Source organism: Oncorhynchus clarkii, chromosome 20 (genome assembly GCF_045791955.1).
Source record: "Oncorhynchus clarkii lewisi isolate Uvic-CL-2024 chromosome 20, UVic_Ocla_1.0, whole genome shotgun sequence".
NCBI lineage: Eukaryota > Metazoa > Chordata > Actinopteri > Salmoniformes > Salmonidae > Oncorhynchus > Oncorhynchus clarkii.
Genome location: NC_092166.1, coordinates 9,244,942 through 9,267,278, shown reverse-complemented (window position 1 = coordinate 9,267,278; position 22,337 = coordinate 9,244,942). Strand labels below are relative to the sequence as shown.

Genomic DNA, 22,337 nt, shown 5'->3' with positions numbered 1-22,337 from the left:
TCCTCCCCTCTCCCTCCGTTCTCACCCCTATCTCTGTCCTCCCCTCTCTCCCCCTTCGGCACTGCTCTGTCTGTCTCCTACTCTTTGACATAACTATTTTGGTGAAGTCATAGTTAGAAGCATATTCTTTTCAAGAAACATAATTTGTCTACGTTTTTGTATATTCCCAGTAAAGACCGACCAGTTGGTAACCATCAAACAGGAGCTGTCCCAGATCAAGACCAAGATCGACTCTCTACTGGGGCGTCTGGAGAGGATTGAGAGACAGCATTGCACAGAGGCAGGTAAGAGTGTTCAGACTGTGTGTGTCCTGTTTTGTGAGTGTCAGACTAACCTTTAACCTGACCTCATCTTCTCTCTATCTCTCATCCCCCCCTTCCCCCAGCAGCCCAGAGGAAACAGGGAGGAGTGTATAAGTGTCTCCGTGCCAAGACAGCGGACCTCTCCGAAGACTTGGAGGCGGGAGAGATGACAGATGAAGCCAACGAGGATGTCTTTGACGATGAAGGCACTAACGATATGGTGAGGAGGCCAAGGGTTATTTTAGGTATTTTATTAGGATCCCCATTAGCTGTTGCAAAAGCAGCAGCTACTCTTCCTGGGGCCCACACAAAACATAATACAGAACGACAGAACACAGAACATCATTAGACAAGAACAGCTCAAGGACAGAACTACATAAAACAATTTTTTTAAATGTCAAGTTAGAGGTTAGTCTGTCATCGTACATCTGAAGTCTTAATGGGGTCAAATGACATCCTATTCCCCTATGTAGTGCACTACTTTTGCCCAGAGCCCTATGTGGATGATACCTAAGCAGCATTATGAGTAAGTCACTGTGTGTTGTTAAACAATATACAATGGGTGAGTCTAATCCTGAATGCTGAATGGTTAAAACAGTATCACTGCTTACTGTGTTGTTTTCTTCTTTGCAGATAGAAAACCACTTATCAGACATTGACAATTGAGAGAGGTCAGTTATTACTCAGGTGACATGTTTGGTTCAATTTAAACGTGTTAATTAGAAGTGTTTATTATAAGTGTCAGTGTAAGGGCCAGTGGGTGTAGGCTTTTGTTCCAGCCAAGCGGTAGCGACGGGCATTCCAGATCTTTTGGCTCCGCTCACCGAAAATGAGCCGTCTATTTGGATGAAAAAAAACAACATGAAAAATAGCACATTTCACAGCAAAAAAAATGCAACATTGCAAAAATTGAGCGTGAACCAGAATGAGGCTTTTCCCCCGACGACCTATTGTTCCTGCCGTGGCTCAGGAATCACCATCTCCAGGGAATGTTTTTACAACTTACCTACAGATAATCATTGTCTTTGTCCTCATAAAGCAATAGTAGGATCGTTCCACCAATTCAGTGCCTTTTGAGAAGAGTAAACTTGGTGCAAATTTAAATACATGTACATTTCACAAAAATGTTTCCATTCTGTCATAAAGAGCACATGTTCAACTTAATAAAAAAATGTTTCCATCTCAAGAGGTTAAATAAAAATGTTTACTACAGGGTTGACGATTCATTTTAAAATCAGCCATATATCCCTGTCTGACTGGGGAATGGAAGCTTAGTGTGAAACAAGGAGGGGCAATTGAATGCAAGCTAAACAAAAATAATAACACACATTGTTAAAAAAATGTTTGCCTGTCTACAGTACCTATGGTATCTATGGTTAACGTGACCCGCTCAGTTTTCCACCACAAAACGCCAGAAAAATGTCCAAAAAGAGTAGAACCAGCTCACCTTCTTTTACAATATGATGTCTATTTCTTTAGAAAAAAAAGATTGAAAAATGAATAGTTTCACTATATTAAAATGAGAGTTCAGTTCATGTAACAGGTGTGACTTTAAAATGAGGAACAGATGTAAATGAATCACATGAAGTAAAAAATAATAATCCTCAGAAATGACTTGTAAAAGCAACAACATAACTAGGGCTTCACAATGATGGTGAAAACTTGACATTTTGGGGTTAAGTGGGTTAAAATATTCCCAGAAGTCACTGCGGGTGCAGGGAGGGACATGTAAAAATACGTTTAGCAAGTCTTTACTCAGAGAGACAAATGAGTGGCTCGGAGACAGATGCAATTCGGATCCTGAGGTTCACTAAAGAGATCTGTTTGTTTACGAACAACCCATCCCTACCAAGCAGTAAGACACCTGATAGCAATGATCAGCAAATCATAGTCTTCTATCAAGACTTTTAAAATCGGGTTTGTTATGGCTTGGTTGGCACAAAGCCTTCACTGACACTGCGGATAAGAATGGCCACCTATGCTGTAGATCCACAACTCGTTTGACTTAATATGATTAGTCCATAGAATGCAGGGATTAGCCTGGCCCCAGATCTGTTTGTGTTGTCTTGCCAACTCCTATGGTCTGTCTTGCAAGAGCACAAACAGATCTGGTACCAGGCTAGGAAAACAGATTTGGTACCAGGTTCGGAAAACAGATCTGGTACCAGGCTAGGAAAACAGATCTGGTACCAGGCTAGGAAAACAGATCTGGTACCAGGCTAGGAAAACAGATCTGGTACCAGGCTAGGAAAACAGATCTGGTACCAGGCTAGGAAAACAGATCTGGTACCAGGCTAGGAAAACAGATCTGGTACCAGGCTAGGAAAACAGATCTGGTACCAGGCTAGTAAAACAGATCTGGTACCAGGCTAGGAAAACAGATCTGGTACCAGGCTAGGAAAACAGATCTGGTACCAGGCTAGGAAAACAGATCTGGTACCAGGCTAGGAAAACAGATCTGGTACCAGGCTAGGAAAACAGATCTGGTACCAGGCTAGGAAAACAGATCTGGTACCAGGCTAGGAATTTGCTCCATAGGAAATTGCTGTGTTTTACTTGTCTTTATTTCAAGTTGAGAAGAACCCAAATAGGCAATCATTATCTTCTAGTTTAATTCACAGTTTTTCTAAATTGCCTGTCATTTTTGGTGTCTATAGCAGTAAAATGGCTGTTTTTCAGCAGTTATCTCTGATGTCTGTTGAGCATGTCAAAAAGACAACCTCTCTCCCTCCCCTTTTTCCTCTGCTGGGTCACATTGAAATGCCCCCTGATTTGTCTAATATTTTTGGGGGCAGAGATCAGAGATTTTTTTTATATAATATTGGGGGAAACTCCTTTCTAAGGTTCTCCTTGATTAGGATGAGGATGTTGACGATGACAATAAAAATGTATATTGTTTTGGCTTTTACTGATCATGCCAATGACAATAAGGTTCACAATTAAAATAGTTCATCTTATTGTGTGTTGTTTTGCTTCTTGTTCGCAGGGAGGTAAAAATAAAGCCTCATTGGTGGTTTGAAGAATCTATAGACAACATCAGGACCTGAATGACCAATCAATGACCTGATCAATGGAAAAAAGGAAAAGACTCTCAGAGAGAAAGACTCATGGACCAGTGTGCTTGTTTGCCCATCAAGACACAACACTGTGTGCGTATTGATGCGGTACTACAATGTTGTACTTTAATTTCATACAATACATGTACCAAACTACTGTATTTTATTCTAGTCATCTAAGAAATGAGTTAATGCAGGGTGTGAAAAAAAGAGTTGCTCTCATTGAGTGTGGCTTACATGGCACTCTGATCAATGCCGAAAATCGGCAATCAAAATAAATGTCTTTTTTTTAATCGGCATATGCTTACTTTTATTTTGACCTTACACCGATTAAGATAAACAGAGTAAGGATGTTACATGACTATTGTATAATCTGTCTACTGTCATAAATCAGTTTGATATCGAATTATATTAGTGTGCATGTAAACATGCTCATTGTTCTCAGACTAATAGTTCTGGTTTCAAGGTATTATCGTCTAAAACGTGAATGGCAAAATTCAGAAGAAATGTTTTGTTGGAATTGTGACTTTGCATTTTAATTTATGTGTTGAAACTGTTGTATGGCCACCTATGAAATGGGTTAGGGGACATGAGAAAAAGGTTTTCGAAATTAGTCTCGCAGGGAGCAGTTTTCAGATGTTTGAAAATGGCAGACCACAAAATTCTGCCATTTTCTTAATATTGGCACTAAAATGTGTGTTATTTAATAAACTACAGTACCAGTCAAAAGTTTGGACACACCTACTCATTCCAGGGTTTTTCTTTATTTTTTACTATTTTCTACAATGTCGAATAATAGTGAAGACATCAAAACTATAAAATAACAAAAATGGACTCATGTAGTAACCAAAAAAAGTGTTAAACAAATCAAAATATATTTTATATTCTTCAAAGTATGCACCCTTGTCTTGATGACAGCCTTCCACACTCTTGGCATTCTCTCAACCCATGTTCATGTACAATGGCTGATGAGCACCGATATGTTTTATCTATAATTTCTCTTCAAATGACAAGGATTTGCCAGTAGATTGTTGACTTTACTCACGATGTCGACTGCTAGCTAAGATTTTGAAAGTATGATGTTGCCATGATCAGTCCACACATAGCTAGCTACCTACGGTAGGTAGAAAGTGATTTGACATCATTTTATCTGTGGCCAATGACCATGAACCTTCTCGGATGGGCACTTCTAATGTAAATCAATGTCAGCACCCAAGGGGCTTGAATTTGAGAGCTCTACCCTTAGATTTGGCCGAGACGTAGTGTCCCCATGAGTAACAGAACACCGAGTCCAATTACAGCACAACTAGAGAACATTACCAACCCCAATGCTCTGTAATTTCCTCTGGCTGCCCCACCACCACAGAAAGCACTGAGCTAGACTGAAACACCTGCATTTTGGAGCTGCCTTACTCAAGAAAGCAAAAAAGAGATCATGTTTGTATGGAGTTTTCATTAACTCAATGTTTTTTTAAATTCAATTTTTACATTATTTGCAAACTAATATGTGACACGTATCAATGCCAAAATAACATGCAATACAGGCAACCCCCTCATTTTTTATAGCAAAAAAACAACTCCAATTTTATTTGTCACATGCCTCGAATATAACAGGTTTAGACCTTACAGGGAAATGCTTACCTAGAAGACGTTAACCAACAATGCTTTGAGAAGTTAAGAAGAAAAACGTGCTAAGTAAAAAATAGAAAAGTTAAAAAAAAATGAAAATAAGAGTAACAGATAATTAAACAGCAGCAGTAAAATAACAATAGCGAGGCAATGTACAGGGGTGTACCGGTTAGTCGAGGTAATATGTACATGTAGATAGAGTTAAAGTGACCATGCATAGATAATAAACAGAGGGTAGCAGCAGTGTAAAGAGGGATCTGGGTAGCCCTTTGATTAGCTAGTCAGGAGTCTTATGGCTAGGGGGTATTAAGAAGCCTTTTAGACCTGGACTTGGCGCTCCGGTACCGCTTGTCGTGCGGTAGCAGAGAGAACAGACTCCCCAGACCTGAATCCAATTGAGCACATCTGGGACATCATGTCTCGCTCCATCCACCAACGCCACGTTGCACCACAGACTGTCCAGGAGTTGGTGGATGCTTTAGTCCAGGTCTGGGAGGAGATCCCTCAGGAGACCATCCGCCTCATCAGGAGCATGCCCAGGCGTTGTAGGGAGGTCATACAGGCACGTGGAGGCCACACACACTACTGAGCCTCATTTTGACTTGTTTTAAGGACATTACATCAAAGTTGGATCAGCCTGTAGTGTGGTTTTCCACTTTAATTTTGAGTGTGACTCCAAATCCAGACCTCCATGGGTTGATAAATTTGATTTCCATTGATAATTTTTGTGTGATTTTGTTGTCAGCACATTCAACTATGTAAAGAAAAAAGTATTTAATAAGAATATTTTATTCATTCAGATGTAGGATGTGTTATTTTAGTGTTCCCTTTATTTTTTTGAGCAGTGTAGATTGATTGTACATTGGCTAATAGGACCGATGGTAAAGGTAGATTACCCTCTCGGCGACGGATCCTAACAAGGCACCCAGATCTTTGTCCACGATACCTCCGTCTCTTTCTCCTGTGAATGACGGGGATGAGGGCCTTGTTGGGCGTATGAAGTAAATCCTTCCCGTCCGACTGGTTGAAGAAAAAGTGTACGGGGTGAGTAATCGCTGTCCTGATATCTAGAAGCTCTTTTCAGTCATAAGACACAGTGGCAGAAACATTATGGTAGAAAACAACGTGAAAAAACGTACGCTTTAGCACAATTGGTTACGGGATCGTAAAACGTCAGCCATCTCCTTCGGCAACATTCTCACAATGTGGGGCTCAAAACAGTTGCCCTGGATGGCGGGTTGCTACTGTTTACAGCTGTCAAATCTGCAAGCGGCTCGTTGCGTTACCTTATCGCGGAGACATCCATTTGATGCAACGAAACCACACTATAATCTTACAAATCCCATGCAGCCGCGTTTGAAAGTCATGCAGCATCGTTACAAGTTCAAACACTCTAATTAGACTGACAGACATAAATCCATAAACCCTAACATCAATGGTTTGACATTTGAGTCATTTCTATTATCGATAGAGCCTACACTTTCTAGCGCCATTTTGAACTTCACAATAACAGTAGGAATAGTAAGGAAGGGAGTGGTTTTGAAAACACGAGCAGCCGCTCATTGCTATGTCAGCTCATACCGCAATTACACCTCCAAAACATCTGCTATTTGGATGTCAGACAACATTGGTTAACGCTCCATCTGACTGAATCCAGGCCAGAGTTAACTTTTTTTTTTTTTTTTAATTGTTAAAAATACCTATATCACATTACAAATTTTGAAATTAGAGAATGCATTTGAAACTTCACGCACAGTAAAACTTATTGGACTTAATACTTAAGTATTTTATCGACAGGAATGGTAAAAAAGGTAATTGTGCATTGATAAGCACGCCAAAGATGGCATTAACAATATGTAATAAAATAAAAACGCCACTAAATAAAGACTAAAATCCTATTTCACGCCTGCTGAATTTGCAAGGAAACCTTTCTTTCATTTTCATTTCAGCACAAATAAAAAATAAAAAGTGGCACTGCCCATAGAATTAGAGCTCAGAGCGCGCGCCGTTACAAGACCAGCTCAAGTAAGCGGCGGGTGGACGATAAATATCCACCTTCGTAACATGGATAAAGCCTGAGCTGGAATGTGAAGCTAACTGAAGCTGGCTAGCGTTATAAAACCCAGAGTAGATCTAGCTTGCATCGTAGTATACCCCTCTGCAGGGTGAGAGAATGCCACTATTTATAAACCTTGATATTATTTGAACTGCTCCAGACACCTGGCTGCTACCTGAGGTGTATTGTTTACATGAGCCGATGTGTTGGTGGCTCGCAGACGCCACGTAAGAATATTTACAGAAAAGGTCCGACGTTAAAGATCGCCCGCTGGCCCGGGGCCAGTGAAAAGTAATGTCGGGCCAGTAAGCCAAGATAGTCACTGGGGCCAGTCCTCAATTTTCACAACTCTGTTCATGATCTCATGTTAAAATGTAAATCTGCCTTGTCCTCCTGCTGCGTCTCTGTGTGTGTGTCACAAGATCAAGAGGCGTGTTTGGAGGCTTGTCATTATTTTGACCAATCATACTTGCGTACGCAGATTTGGGTATTGTCACCATTATGCCGCCTAGTAAAGCCCACATTCTTTTGAAATGGCTGCGAACCCCAGAGCCTACGAGAGTTCCTTCAGTCATGGAGTCAGCAATAAACATGGGTTGAAAATGACCCAGCAAGAGGACAGATGCACTGTGCGCTCTGTTACGCCATCCTAAGTCCTTGCACCATGTAGCCTGTGTCGTGTCTAAAAGACTAGCTGACGTCCCCATGGCTGGTCCAATCAACATTTGCCTTCTGCGGATGAACCAAGGGGCAAATTCTAATTCTCAAGTAGAAAAACCGCATGCGTACCTTTTCATAAAACGGGAGAAATTGTGCAGCCAGAAGAATGGAGTGGACCTGGGATCCAAATACCAGATCGATGTCGCATGCCGAAGGTAAGACCAACATAACTTTAACTAGCTCGCGAGCTGGATTTGAAGTTACGTAATCCACTGCAAATATTAACTAAACCTAAAGATAAACAATAGTGTTTGTTGTGTGTGTGTAATTGAAAGAGAGACAGAAGGAGAGGAAGACCATACCAGAGAAGGAGACCACACCAGAGAAGAAGATTTGCGTCTCAAGTCTCAAGTCCCACCACATTGCCTGGGTCTAAAGTAACAGTGGTAGGGGTTTTGGAGTTTCTTTTAAAAGTGGTGTTTAACACCAACTTGTCCGCCACCACATCCAATGCCTCTCCATCATGGTTCAGCGCATTTGAGGAGTTTAAATGCTTCAAAAGGCATCAATCATCTCATGGGCATCCAAAGCTTACCCGCTGATAGATCACTGGTCTACTGATGCCACTCTCAGGGTACCATACTGTCGTGTCTTTACTATGGTTAATACATGAGATGACATGCTATTTTCAAGTCGATTACCTAACGTTTAATTATTTGTATTAAATTAATCAGGCAATAACTAACTCATTAGGAATCCGGGGCAATTAGTTCATGTAGAGCGGCTATCTCCCGAATCCACTCTTAAAGATCTTTTATATCAATAGCAGTCAATCATGAATTATTCTTTAACTTCTATCAGTCTCATCTGAATGTCGTAAAATTCTTGCTTATCTGCACGAACTCTAGCATAAATTATGAATCAGCAATATACAAATTGGCTTATTTATTAACTAACTAACTAACCACAGAAATACATAACAAACAAACAGTAGATATTGGTTACTAGCAATGATAGAAAAGTCCCTAGTGGGCTAAGCCGATATGACGGCTTGGTTGTCAAAAGAAAGGGGTGGGGACTGAGAAAGAGCGGGAAAGACAATGGATTCATTACACACAGTCTATAATCATATTAATTACATGTAGGCTGAGTCTGGTTTCAGTGCATTCAGAAAATATTCAGGCTCCTTGACTTATTCCACATTGTTACATTACAGCCTTTTTCTAAAATGGATTAAATGGTTTTCCCCACCTGTTTTCCCCACCATCAATCTACACACAATACCCCATAATGACATCACAATACCCCATAATGACATCACACTACCCCATAATGACATCACAATACCCCATAATGACAAAGCAAAAACAGGTTTTTGGGAATGTTTGCAAATGTATTAAAATAAAATAAAACTGATATCAGTATTCAGACCCTTTACTCAGTACTGTTGAAGCACCTTTGGCAGTGATTAAAGCCTCAAGTTTTCTTGGGGATGACCCTACAAGCCTGGCACACCTGTATTTTGTGGAGTTTCTCCAATTCTATTCTGCAGATCCTCTTCAGCTCTGTCAGGTTGGATGGGGAATGGATGGGAATAGCTGCAGCTATTTTCATGTCTATGTTGGGAAATTACAAACTCTGTTATGCACATGCTGTTCATTGACTACAGCTCAGCGTTCAACACCATAGTACCCACAAAGCTCATCACCAAGCTAAAGATCCTGGGACGAAACACCTCCCTCTGCAACTGGATCCTGGAATTCCTGGCCGCCCCCAGGTGGTGAGGGTAGGTAGCAACATCTGCCACACTGATCCTCAACACTGGAGCTCCCCAGGGGTGTGTGCTCAGTCCCCTCCTGTACTCCCTGTTCACCCACGACTGCATGGCCAAACACGACTCCAATACCCTCATTAAGGTTGCTGATGACACAACAGTGGTAGGCCTGATCACCGACAACGATGAGAAAGCATATAGGGGGGAGGTCAAAGAACTGTCAGTGTGGTGCCAGGACAACAACCACACCCTCAATGTGAGCAAGACTAAGGAGATGATTGTGGACTACAGGAAAAGGTGGGCAACACAGGCCCTCATTAACATCAACGGGGCTGTAGTGGAGCTGGTCGAGAGTTTCAAGTTCCTTGGTGTCCACATCACCAACGATTTATCATGGTCCAAACACACCAATACAGTTGTGAAGAGGGCATAACAAAACCTTTTCCCCCTCAAGAGACAGAAAATATTTGGCATGGGTCCCCAGATCCTCAAAAAGTTATACAGCTGCACCAGAGAGCACCTGACTGGTTGCATCACCACCTGGTATGGCTCGGCATCTGACCGTAAGGCGCCACTGAGGGTAGCGCGTACAGCCTAGTACATTACTGGGGCCAAGCTTCCTGCAATCCAGGAACTATATAATATGCGGTGTCAGAGTAAAGCCCATGAAGTTGTTGGAGACTCTAGTCACCCAAGTCATAGACTGTTTTCTCTGCTACCGCACAGCAAGCGGTACTGGAGCACCAAGTCTAGGACCAAAAGACTCCTTAACAACTTCTTCCCCCAAGCCATAAGGCCGCTGAACAATTAATCAAATGGCCATCGAACTATTACATTGACCCCCCCCCCCCCCCCCATTTGTTTTGTACACTGCTGATACTCGCTGTTTATTATCTATGCATAGTCACTTCGCCCCCACCTACATGTACAGATTTCCTCAACTAGCCTGTACCCCATCACACTGACTCGGTACCCCCTGTATATAGCCTTGTTATTGTTATATTATTGTGTTACTTTTTAACTTTAGTTTATTTGGTAAATATTTTCTTAACTCTTCTTGAACTGCACTGTTGGTTAAGGGCTTGTAAGTAAGCATTTCACGGTAAGGTCTACACTTGGTGTATTCGGCGCATGTGACGAATAAAGTTTGATTTGATTTCAATTAGTTTCTTGTTGAATTATTAATGGGTTCTTGCATATTTGAGTTCAATTTTCATAGTGTATAATACTGACCCTAGATCGGCACCCGTACTATGAGAAGCATGATAACTTCTATGGCTATTAAATATTAAATCCTACTCATGTGATTAAAGCTAATCTGGCCATGTACTTATCAAGATTCTCAGAGTACGGGTGCTGATCTAGGGTCAGTTTTGCTATCTAGCAAAGAATAAGGATAGAATATAGACAGGGGATATGTGATCATAGATCTGCACCATAGGGCAAGAAGCTGGACAGCTGGCCCAGATATCACACCATTTTGAAGGTCCTGTCAGTTAGATGTACACTCGCCGGCCACTTTATTAGGTACACGTGCGTGTTAACGTAAATAGCCTGCTCCTTCGAAGAGCGAATAATATGGCTGCCTGCAACTCAATCTATAGAGTAGAGAGCTTTAGTTGTTGTCCTACCCAACGTTAGAATGGGCAAGATGCAAGCAACTTTGACAGTGGTATGATTGTAGGTGCCACACTTGGTGGTTCCAGCATCTCAGAAACAGCTGCCCTCCTCGGAGTTTTAACTAATAAAAAGTGTATATAATGATAAAAATCAGGTTTGAAAGTAATATATATATTTTGTTTGTCATTATCCCACCAGGTAATCAAGAATTCAAGCTCACCAGAATTTGTGGAGTTCATTTTAACTTTGTTTCCAAAGTTGAGACATGGGCTCGAGCTGCTGAAAATGTCTGGAACTACACGGAGCCATCATCTTATGCCCCAATCTGGGCTACAGTGTGAGAAATCTTTAATACCCTTGTGTCATGATAAATCATGCTACTCTGTACATTGGCCTCCTGCAAAGGAATTTGAGTATGGAGCCTAAATTTCTAATTTCTCAGTTTATGCATATATTTTTTTTTACCCCCTTTTTCTCCCCAATTCAAATCAAATCAAATTAATTTATATAGCCCTTCGTACATCAGCTGATATCTCAAAGTGCTGTACAGAAACCCAGCCTAAAACCCCAAACAGCAAGCAATGCAGGTGTAGAAGCACGGAGGCTAGGAAAAACTCCCTAGAACGGCCAAAACCTAGGAAGAAACCTAGAGAGGAACCAGGCTATGTGGGGTGGCCAGTCCTCTTCTGGCTGTGCCGTGTGGAGATTATAACAGAACATGGCCAAGATGTTCAAATGTTCATAAATGACCAGCATGGTCAAATAATAATAATCACAGGCAGAACAGTTGAAACTGGAGCAGCAGCACGGCCAGGTGGACTGGGGACAGCAAGGAGTCATCATGTCAGGTAGTCCTGAGGCATGGTCCTAGGGCTCAGGTCCTCTGAGAGAGAGAAAGAAAGAAAGAGAGAATTAGAGAGAGCATACTTAAATTCACACAGGACACCGGATAGGACAGGAGAAGTACTCCAGATATAACAAACTGACCCTAGCCCCACGACACATAAACTACTGCAGCATAAATACTGGAGGCTGAGACAGGAGGGGTCAGGAGACACTGTGGCCCCATCCGATGACATCCCCCGGACAGGGCCAAACAGGAAGGATATAACCCCACCCACTTTGCCAAAGCACAGCCCCCACACCACTAGAGGGATATCTTCAACCACCAACTTACCATCCTGAGACAAGGCCGAGTATAGCCCACAAAGATCTCCGCCACGGCACAACCCAAGGGGGGGCGCCAACCCAGACAGGAAGATCACAATTTCGTGGTATCCAATTGTTAGTAGTTACTGTCTTGTCTCATCGCTACAACTCCCGCACGGACTCGGGAGAGGCGAAGGTCGAGAGCCATGTGTCCTCCGAAACACAACCCAACCAAGCCGCTTCTTAACACAGCGCACATCCAACCCGGAAGCCAGCCGCACCAATGTGTCAGAGGAAACACCATACACCTAGCGACCTGGTAAGCGTGCACTGCGCCCGGCCCGCCACAGGAGTCACTAGTGCGCGATGAGACAAGGATATCCCTAACCCTCCCTAACCCGGACGACGCTAGGCCAATTTTGCGCCGCCCCATGGGCCTCCCGGTTGCAGCCAGCAGCGGTAGTGCTCACTACCTCATCAATTCCCAATGGCCTTGCAGGCAGTTGCATTCTAGATCCTATTGGAGGAGGAACCTGAAGCTGAGGGGCCAGTTCAAAGGCCTTAGACTTATCCCTATTTAAAAGTCCTGTCTTGAAAAGTTTCCTCAAGGAAGTGCCTATGCAGTCAAGCAGCAGAAGAGAAATGTGCCTTTAGAAGCTCAGTGTAATTGGCTAATCCAAATGTATGGCCAAAAACTAGCAGAGGAAAATAATTGCTGGTTGTAAATTAAAAATTAAAAAGGAGTTTCTAGGAAATTGTGATATTAATGCACTGCCTCATTTCTATATTGGATAAATTAATTAAGGACGTGAGGACAAATATTGAGTTGGTATGTGTTCTAGGTCCCTCTCAAAGAAACAAATACTAATTGTGACTGACAAATCCTCTTTATAGATGGCAAACAATTTACCTTTGAAGCCAGGTGGGATTTTCCAGCTGTGGGAAACATACTGCATTAGGGAATATTGTGTGGTATGTCTATCGGGTATGAAGGTAAGACCCAGATGCAGACAACATCGAATTAACAATGGTTTAATAATCCAACAGGGGCAGGCAATAGACAGGTCAAGGCAGGCAGAGGTTAGTAAACCAGAGGTGGGGCAACGGTACTCGACAGCAGGCACGCTCAGGGCAGGCAGAGGTCAATTATCCAGAGGTGAGGCAAAGGTACAGGTCGGCAGGCAGGCTCAGGGGCAGGCAGAGTGGTCAGGCAGGCGGGCTCAGAGTTCGGAAAGGCAAGGGACAAAACCAGGAGGGCGAGAAAAAGTGAGACTGGGCACAGCAGGAGCTGAGACACAAAAACGCTGGTTGACTTGACAAACTAGACGAACTGGCAACAGACAAACGGAGAACACAGGTATAAATACACAGGGGATAATGGGTAAGATGAGCAACACCTGGAGGGGGGTGGAGACAACCACAAAGACAAGTGAAACAGATCAGGGTGTGACAATATCAGAATACCCATGTACTTTTTCTATGCCTGCACTACAAAGTGAACTGTAAGGCAAGTTACCTTCTAAAACTGAAATAAAAAAACTGAAGCTTCATCGGATGCTTGATTTTTTAAAATATATATCTACAACATATCCTCTCGATATAACTGCCTTTACCCTGAAATATGTTTTCCACCACACCGAGGGAGAAGGTGTCTCAAATGGCCAATCAATGTTGACAAACCAGGCCCATCCCCCCATCACTCCTCCAGCTTACCTCCATCCACTTTGTGCTCTGGTTTTCTGCAATAAAGCGTCTGACGTATATTAACCGTCATTGGTGTTCATAAGGTTCAGAGTCTCAAAAGGTCTAATAGACAGATCCCTCATCTGGTGAAAAAGTGGAGGTGTTTCTTTAACTGGGTCTGAGAGGAGCAGGACACCAGAGGCAGCAATGAAGTGAAAACGGATGGATTCTGAAAGCTCAAATTAATTAGGATTTTTTTTTTAATAGTGTACAGGGTTCAGTACAGGGGCATCCAAACTGCCTGTGTGCACTCTGGGCTTGTATAATTCAACTGAACAGGTCACGCTACAAAACTGTTTTGAGGAATTAACACAGAGGCCAGGGGAAATCTGGGTGGACTAAAAGCCAAAAACCAGACAGAGACTTAAATGTTGCATGCCCATGGGTAAGGGGCCAGATCCAAGCCAAAGCCATGTTAGAAATTCAAAGAGGCATTATGTTTCTGACTTGTTATGTCTCACTTTCTGCTTAATTACCAAGTTACCTCAAACAGCCTGTCTGTTGAATTTAACATGACGTTGTAGGAAGGACAAGCCCTTCTGAGTAAACAACTAATTATAACTGTGGGCATTCTCCAGTTAGGAAGTCTTCTCTTCCTTGTACTGCAAGACATGGAAATTATAGCTCTAACGCTGTATAAATGTTCCAACAGTGTGGGACAGCGTGATAAGACATTATTCTTGTTTTTCAGCCCAATGCCTTCTCTTATATTGAAATATGCAGCAAGGCCTTTGGCACAGTTCATTAAGACAAGAAGATAGTATATCAAGAACACATTATTTGGGGACTTTGAGAATATGTGACGGCGGGTAATTACAATGAACTGTGTATACTGTTGCATTAACATAATTTGATTAGATTTACAATATCAAATTGGAGCCAGGAGGATATTTAAGGCCAACAGGGGTTAATTCAGCACCCAGGAGTCAGTGTTTCCTGTCACACGCTGAGGGATGAACATGTGAGCTATGTCTCAAGGCCTCCCCAGTGTTATAAAATCTGACAGTAGAAGGGCAGTGCAGCTGTTTGACCCCTGAACCCTCCTGATGAGAGGGTGGTGTTTCAAGGCGATGATAAGGGCTTTAGCCCAGGGAATCCTGACACTGGATAAACGTGATGTAGTGCATTGTAACAGAAGCCAGATGTGGGGTCTCACCACTTGCACATTCCACTAACACCTTATAACAAACTTCCCTCAGAGTCCAAACATTTAAATGAAAAAAATGATAGTCTAGTGTGAAAGAGTCAAAGTGAAAAGGGAGAGGCCCATTTACATGTATTAGTGTACCCTACCAAGGTGACTGGCTTCAGTTGGTCTTGACAGGGTTTGGAGCACCTGATCCTATTTGAGGCCCCCCGGTCACATTCCATCCCTGGCTCCCTACGCTGTGATGTGATGTCCTCGTTCCGTGGCCTGGCTCAATTTTAAATCACAAGTTGCTCACAACGGCCTCTGTGTTCTGGGTGTCTGTGGAGAGCTGGCTGTGTCAGCAAGCCTATCCACACTGTTGCAGTGTTCGCCCCCAGATTATTATAGCATAGATAGCACTGAGGAATAAACGGACCACAATAAAATCCTAAATTATTAGTCACATATACAACAGGTGTAGGTAGACCTTACAGTGAAATGCTTACTTTTGAGCCCCTAACCAACAATGCAGTTTAAAAATAAGTACAGATAAGAATAACTTCTTGGTGCACCCATCCCGTTAGCGGGATCATTTTCGTCAACATCCTCTGAATTGCAGATTCAAATTAATTGCTTACCTTTGATGATCTTCGGATGTTTGCAATCACGAGACTCCCAGTTACACAAATAATGTTCCTTTTGTTCCATAAAGATCTTTTTTAAATCCAAAAACCTCCATTTGGTTGGCGCGTTATGTTCAGAAATCCACAGGCTCGAGCGGTCACAACGGGGCAGACGAAAATTCCAAATAGTATCCGTAAAGTTCGTAGAAACATGTCAAATGTTTTTTATAATCAATCCTCAGGTTGCTTTTACAATAAATAATCGATAATATTTCAACCGGATCATGGCTTTTTCAATAGGAGTGAGAGAAAATGTCTGCTCCAAGCTGCTCACGCATGCAAAACTCTGCTGGCACCCAGCCATCTAATGACGCGATGTGATCTTTCTCGCTAATTCAGAATAAAAGCCTGAAACTATGTCTAAAGACTGTTCACACCATGTGGAAGCCATAGGAAAAGGAATTTGGTTTATATCCCTTTAAATGGAGGGAAGGCATGCAATGGAACATAGAAGTTTTAGGAAAAACAGCACTTCCTGGTTGGATGTTCCTCAGGTTTTCGCCTACAATATAAGTACTGGTATACTCACAGACAATATTTAGACACATTTGGAAACTTTAGAGTGTTTTCTATCCTAATCTGACAATTACATGCATATTCTAGATTCTGGGCCTGAGAAAAAGGGTACGTTTTTCATCCAAACATCAAAATACTGCCCCCTACACTCAAGAGGATAAGAAAGTAACAAGTAATTAAAGAGCAGCAGATAAAATAATAACAATATATACAGGGGGGTGCCGGTACAATGGTTTTGAGTTTGCTTGTCTCATGATTGGTAGTTAGACGTACATCACCAGAAATTAAAAATGGTATGTATTTTTTTAAACAGTCATGAAGAATACATTCAGCTGAAGTTGAAGTGATACTTTTCGTTATACTCTTTAGTTGAACTTTTCAGATGGCCTGTCTGCTCACTAGTGTAAAAGACAGCAGCATGTCTTAGTATTGACTGTTTCTCACCTCAGTTTTACTGAGGCAGTCAATGGGAACAGGGAAAACTGTACAAATTCGAATTAAAGAACAGAATTGAGCAGTTTTTGAACACCCTTTTCTAAAGGCTCCACAAGTAAACATCCGTAATGTTTGTTTACCATGCTTCCTCCTGATGTCCTTTGGACTTAAATCCCGATTTTCAAAGACAAACTCAAAAATGGCGATGACAGTTTTCACAAAACAGCATCTAAAGTAAAGCACTTCGGCAAATGAATACAACCTAGACAAGTTGTCAGACAATCAATGATTGATTTTACGTCACATTCACTCATTCTTTTGGGAGGTAAAATGCTTTGGAACTAAATCAGCCATATACAACACATTTTACAGAGGACCATGTTCACAGTTCAGTTTATAGTTTCTTATTACAGTGATTTGCTTGTTGAATGTTGAGTTTGAATAAGTGGCACTCAATTGTTCAAATTAACATTGTTTTTGTAAATAACCTTCTTTAGCTAAAGCCAACTTGTTTTTTTGTCAGAAATCACAGTTTGTTTGTATCATAATAGTTGGCACTTGTCTTATCTTTCAATTCGTTCTACACTGAGTCAGTGTGAATGACTCAGTGGGAACTTGCCAAAACAGCTCAAACAGCATTTGCTGTTACATGGAATCTATCAGCACTTGAAATTCTCTTGGAGATAATTTGACCAATCCAAATACTAAAATCAATTAAATTCTCAGACCCGGGCTTTTAAATATCTCCAATTGTATCTGATAATATGGCAACTGTCTTTAGACATTTACGACGCCGGGAAAATAACCTCTGGCAATGTGTGCACTTCCATGCCAGTCAATGGCTGTGGAAGCTGAACCTCAGGGACTGTGACTCCTTCATGATGGTGACCATAAGGACCTCCCCAGTCAATGCCGTATTCCATGTCAACCTGATGTGAGATTTGACAGTAAAATATGAGCATGTCTTTTCAAAAAATAAAGGAATGCCAAGCACAATAAAACTCAAGAACAAGGTCATATGGCAATACAGTGTTTGCTTGCAGTGTAAAAAAAAAAAAGTTGGAATTTCTCTCTAATCATGTTAAATAAATTGTGGTCATTATTGTTATTCATGAAATCACCACAGTTGTCAACAGTCACAACTCTTTCTGTGCAAAAAAGTTTTAGGAATGTTTACTAATCCGCTCAATTTAGCATGTGAACTCAAATATAAAACAACCACAATGTCAATCTGATAACTCATTTGCTTCTTAAACATGTTTTTCTGCATATTAACCAAACATAATTGGCCATTTAAGCTAATAAAGGTTGAATTGAAGAAGTGTGAAATTATACACAGTTATTACAAAACCTATAATACCTCTGGTTGTGTGTACTTCTACCAGTGACATGGGAATTCCCTGTTTAGGCCTCTGGTGGACACCATGAAGAGTGCCACATGAACATTTTCTCCTCCTTCGTCAGACCTAACGCGCGATGGCACTCCATAGCGGTTGACTGCTTCAAGGAAGCTATTCAGCACTGTTGAGGCGCTGAGGTACACGATTAGACGGCTAAAACCGTCAATGCCACCATGAACTACAAATCGCCATCTGCAATAAAGAAATTGCATTGTTTCGTTTACTGGAATAGTAAAGGTCCCAACTAACATAGTTAAAATAATCTGCACTCTTCAATCACTGGATCGATGTGTTCTTTTTTCTTAGACTGACATTTTACAGTGGCTTTTTACACATTGCACAAGTGCAAAGTCTTCCAAGACAGTAATGCAAATGGACATGATGAGTGAATTAGTAACAAATATATAACAAATACATCCTGATCATTGTCCCAGCTTGTTGAATTGGCCTCTGGTATAAACGTTGCTCTGTGGCGGTTAGTAGAGCACTTAATGAAGTGCAGGCACCACCTTAGTGGCGTGAGTTCAACTGTGAATGGAGGGGATGGGTAACGTCCCCCAAGATGATGAGGGTTTGCTTGTAGAACGAGGCCTGGATACGGAGGGGCACACCAGTGACTTTGGCGCAGGTTTTAACAATGGCTTGGAGACCTGTTTGGTTACCTGCCATAGTAACCAGCTGAGATTAACTGGCAACTACCAAATGGAGTTGCTTCCTTACAAAAAGGTATTCATTGATGAAACTGAATATTGTAACACCTGTTATGAAAAGTTGAAAGACAGTTATGGGTACATAACTCCATATCAAACACGATTTTGGGAAAACATGTACAGACAAAACAGCTAATGTCACCCTTGACCTTAAGACGCATTCACACACCAATTCGTTTTAGGGATGGCTGCCGCAAGACAATCAGGTGCACTCACCTTATCCCATGCTCTGCTATTCGACGGCAAACTGTTCTTTCACCAACCCCAAAAAGAGTTGCAAGGTCACGGACAGACAAACCTGCTAACAAATAACCTTCTGCAGCATCCATAGGCTAAGTATGTGAGCAGGACGTCCAATTGCTCTGGTGGCATCTGAATCTTGGATTGAAAGATTCAGGCAATGGCATACTTCATCCAAATTGCTGAACACTACAGGGTCAACCTCTGTGTCAGTAGATGCAGCTAACTGGAACTAATTGTCAGCCAGACAAAAAAGTAAATAATCAGATTCAGCACTAGCATTTTCAGCTAGGTTAGCCAACACTCTCAAATCTCTGGCTATCTCTTGCATGTCTGTAGCCATATTGCGTAGTGTCTGTGTCATAGCAACCATGCATGTGAAGTTGATCTTCGTACTCTGATGCCAATCAACCAATGGGAGTAAGGTCACAGTGATATAGTTTGATTGACAGCCTCATCATTTGCATAGGGACAAAGAAATACAGAAATAATACATGAATAAAAGTTGACATTAGTAAATAAATAGGGAAATAAATAGAGGAATAAATGGTGCACAAGTACTCATTTATATCAAACTGTGTTTATGTATTGATTGATTTCCGTGTACATTAATTTATTTTTACATTTACATGCATATTTATTTATTTATGAATTCATTTATTTTAGATTTTGGTTGTCTTGCTCCTCCATAGTCATGCTAAATAATGTCCCCCTCTACGTCACAATGGGATTCAATGAGCTAACTTCTGTTGCTAGAATTTACAACATTCATACCAGATTATGTAATGAACCGAAGTGTTCGTCGCTAATCTGGTTACTTGGTTACCTCGTAGCGGTCGCAAAGGAAGGAGGACGCCGGCAGTTCTAGTTCTATTTCACCTCAGAAGCGCTCGCTCACTCCATGCTAAATGATTACCTCAGAATTTCTCTCCAAGGACGGTGTTTTAGACGGTGACAAACTGCTGCTTCAGAGGCCCGAAAAGACCGGAAAGAGAACACTTTCGTTGAAGAACAAAGAACCTCTATTGGCCAAACTTTTAATACCAAAAATGGGAGAATTAAACAATATTCCTACTTTTGAGAATGTGGGAATGGTCTGTGGACACTTAGGGGACAATTATGACGAGTGTGTTTTATTTGGTGAGCTCATGAAAGACAGGAAACACACATAACTGTATCTCTTAAAGTGTACATTTCCCATCTATCAGGTTTAAATCAAAATATTGTGAAACGTATGTGATTAAAAATGAAACTATTTGTGAAAAGATGTGATGTTAACCTTCTAAATGAGAGTATAGGTTTTTCATATAAAGTGAACCAAATCAATGGCCACGCCTACGTGAGCATGACATTACGTCAGCGTCATGGAACCACCTTTTTCTACTGAAGTGTATAAAAACCCACTCCTGATGAAATTCACGAGACCAGAACATGCCGGGTGACACTGGTGTGTGAAGTGGTTTAGACTACAACTTGCCAAAGAGACCCACGGTAAGCCGGATGTCTCGAATGGTTAAGAAGTCAGAGACTATCGATCACTACAAAAGAAGGAGCAAATTCTTTCTAAACTTTGTAATCAACATTTTCCGTGGTGCCCCGACGTCCTAGTTAATTCATGTTTACATGATTAGTTTAATCATGTAATAATTAAACCTAGAGAACTGATGATATAAATAAGTCTTCACATTTAATGATGGTCACAGACATGACACTAGCTACTTATTTACCTCAGCCAGACAGTTTTATTTAGATAATGTTAGCTAAGTTAACTAGCTAGCTGTTATTGTAGCTGCTTTCTGTTTATCTATAGTAGCTAACTGTTATTGTAGGAGCTTTTTGTTTGTATGTAGCTTGCACTTCAACGGCATCCCCCGATATTTTCTTTTGTCTTTCCACCCAGGCAAAGGCACCACTGATCTCGACAAGAGGCGCAACATTCGTAGGTTGGTAGAGAAATTCACAATTCAGGGTAACGTTATCTATCTGTTACATAACTGGAGGGATTTATGTACAGCCATTTAACAACCATTTTTCATCTAGCTAACGTTAGTTGGTCATCTACATGTCACTAGCTATACATTTTATTAGAGGTATCTAGCTATAAATGAACCCTGATCAATCAAATTAATAGGTGTAAGCAATTATGGTAACTCCAACTGCCCTTCACTAGATGTCTTCGCTAGACAGAGAGACCCATACAGCAAGAGGAAGAAAGTGACAGAGAGAGGTGGGAAGAGAGTGAAAGACAGAGAGAGATGGAGGGTGACAGGAAGAACTAGCCGTAGCACCTGATCAAGCATCTCGATTCTGCCTCTTTCCTCTCTCCTCATCCTTTATTAACTCTTTCTCTCCTTTCCCTACAGATGAAATTCTGCATCTAGTGACTTTGATTGTTGGGCAATCTGCCCACTCATCTCATCCCCTCCTCCATCTCATTTCATCATATAAAGCTACTGTTATTGTCATGTTGTCATTATCTGCTAATAAAGTTTGCTATCCATATCATACTGGCCATATAATATGTCAGATACACCGATGTACTAAAAACACTAGCACTGCAAACACTCAGAACAAAGAAAGCATCAGTGCCTGGTCTTTGCAATCTCCCTTTTCAAGTCCACCTTCCAAGACTGACTGCCTGTTGAGAACAAGTGACAGGCAGAACCTCCCACTCACACAGTACCCATCTCCTCTCTATTCCACCCACCAGAATTCAGTATTTCAGGCTATTGAGAACAAGTGACAGGCAGAAGTTCCAGTGTTGCCAACTCCTCATGAAGGAAAGTAGCTATTGGCTGTCCTAAAAGTCGCTAAATTATGTCATCGCTTAATTTGCATAATTGGCCATGTGCATGCAATTGTGATGGACACTTTAGGTGAGAGGAATAACATTGTGAGAGAGACAAAAAGTGAGTAAAAAACACCCTAAATATGTTTACAACTACAAATAAGCAAGCTGCAGAGAGTGTCACACACAGCAAATAAGAACCAGATAGTTGAGGCCATACCTTCAGCACTTTATGGACCCCATTGTTAATCCCCATCATAACAGAGGCATTGTCAGTCCCTATCCCCAGGAGTTTCTCTTTTTGAAGACAACACTTCTCGAGGAAAGCCTCAACAGCACTGGCTATAGATTTGGCATCTGCTCCCTCCAACTCAACAAGCCCCATAAATGTTGATACAATTGTCTGCTTGGTGTCACTAAAGTACCTTATCACAACCCCCAGGTACC

The 22,337-nt window shown here is 41.5% G+C and overlaps 1 protein-coding gene across 1 annotated transcript in view; it reads left to right on the top strand.

The window, feature by feature from the left end:
• LOC139377234 (RNA-binding Raly-like protein) overlaps positions 1 to 1,031 on the top strand; it is a 38,452-nt gene extending 37,421 nt beyond the window's left edge. The window contains exons 5-7 of the mRNA XM_071120240.1: positions 171 to 284; positions 386 to 522; positions 936 to 1,031. Coding sequence (XP_070976341.1) covers positions 171 to 284; positions 386 to 522; positions 936 to 968 — 284 coding nt within the window. The 3' untranslated portion in view covers positions 969 to 1,031. The remainder of the gene's footprint in view (positions 1 to 170; positions 285 to 385; positions 523 to 935) is intronic.
• The last annotated feature ends 21,306 nt before the right edge of the window (positions 1,032 to 22,337 follow it).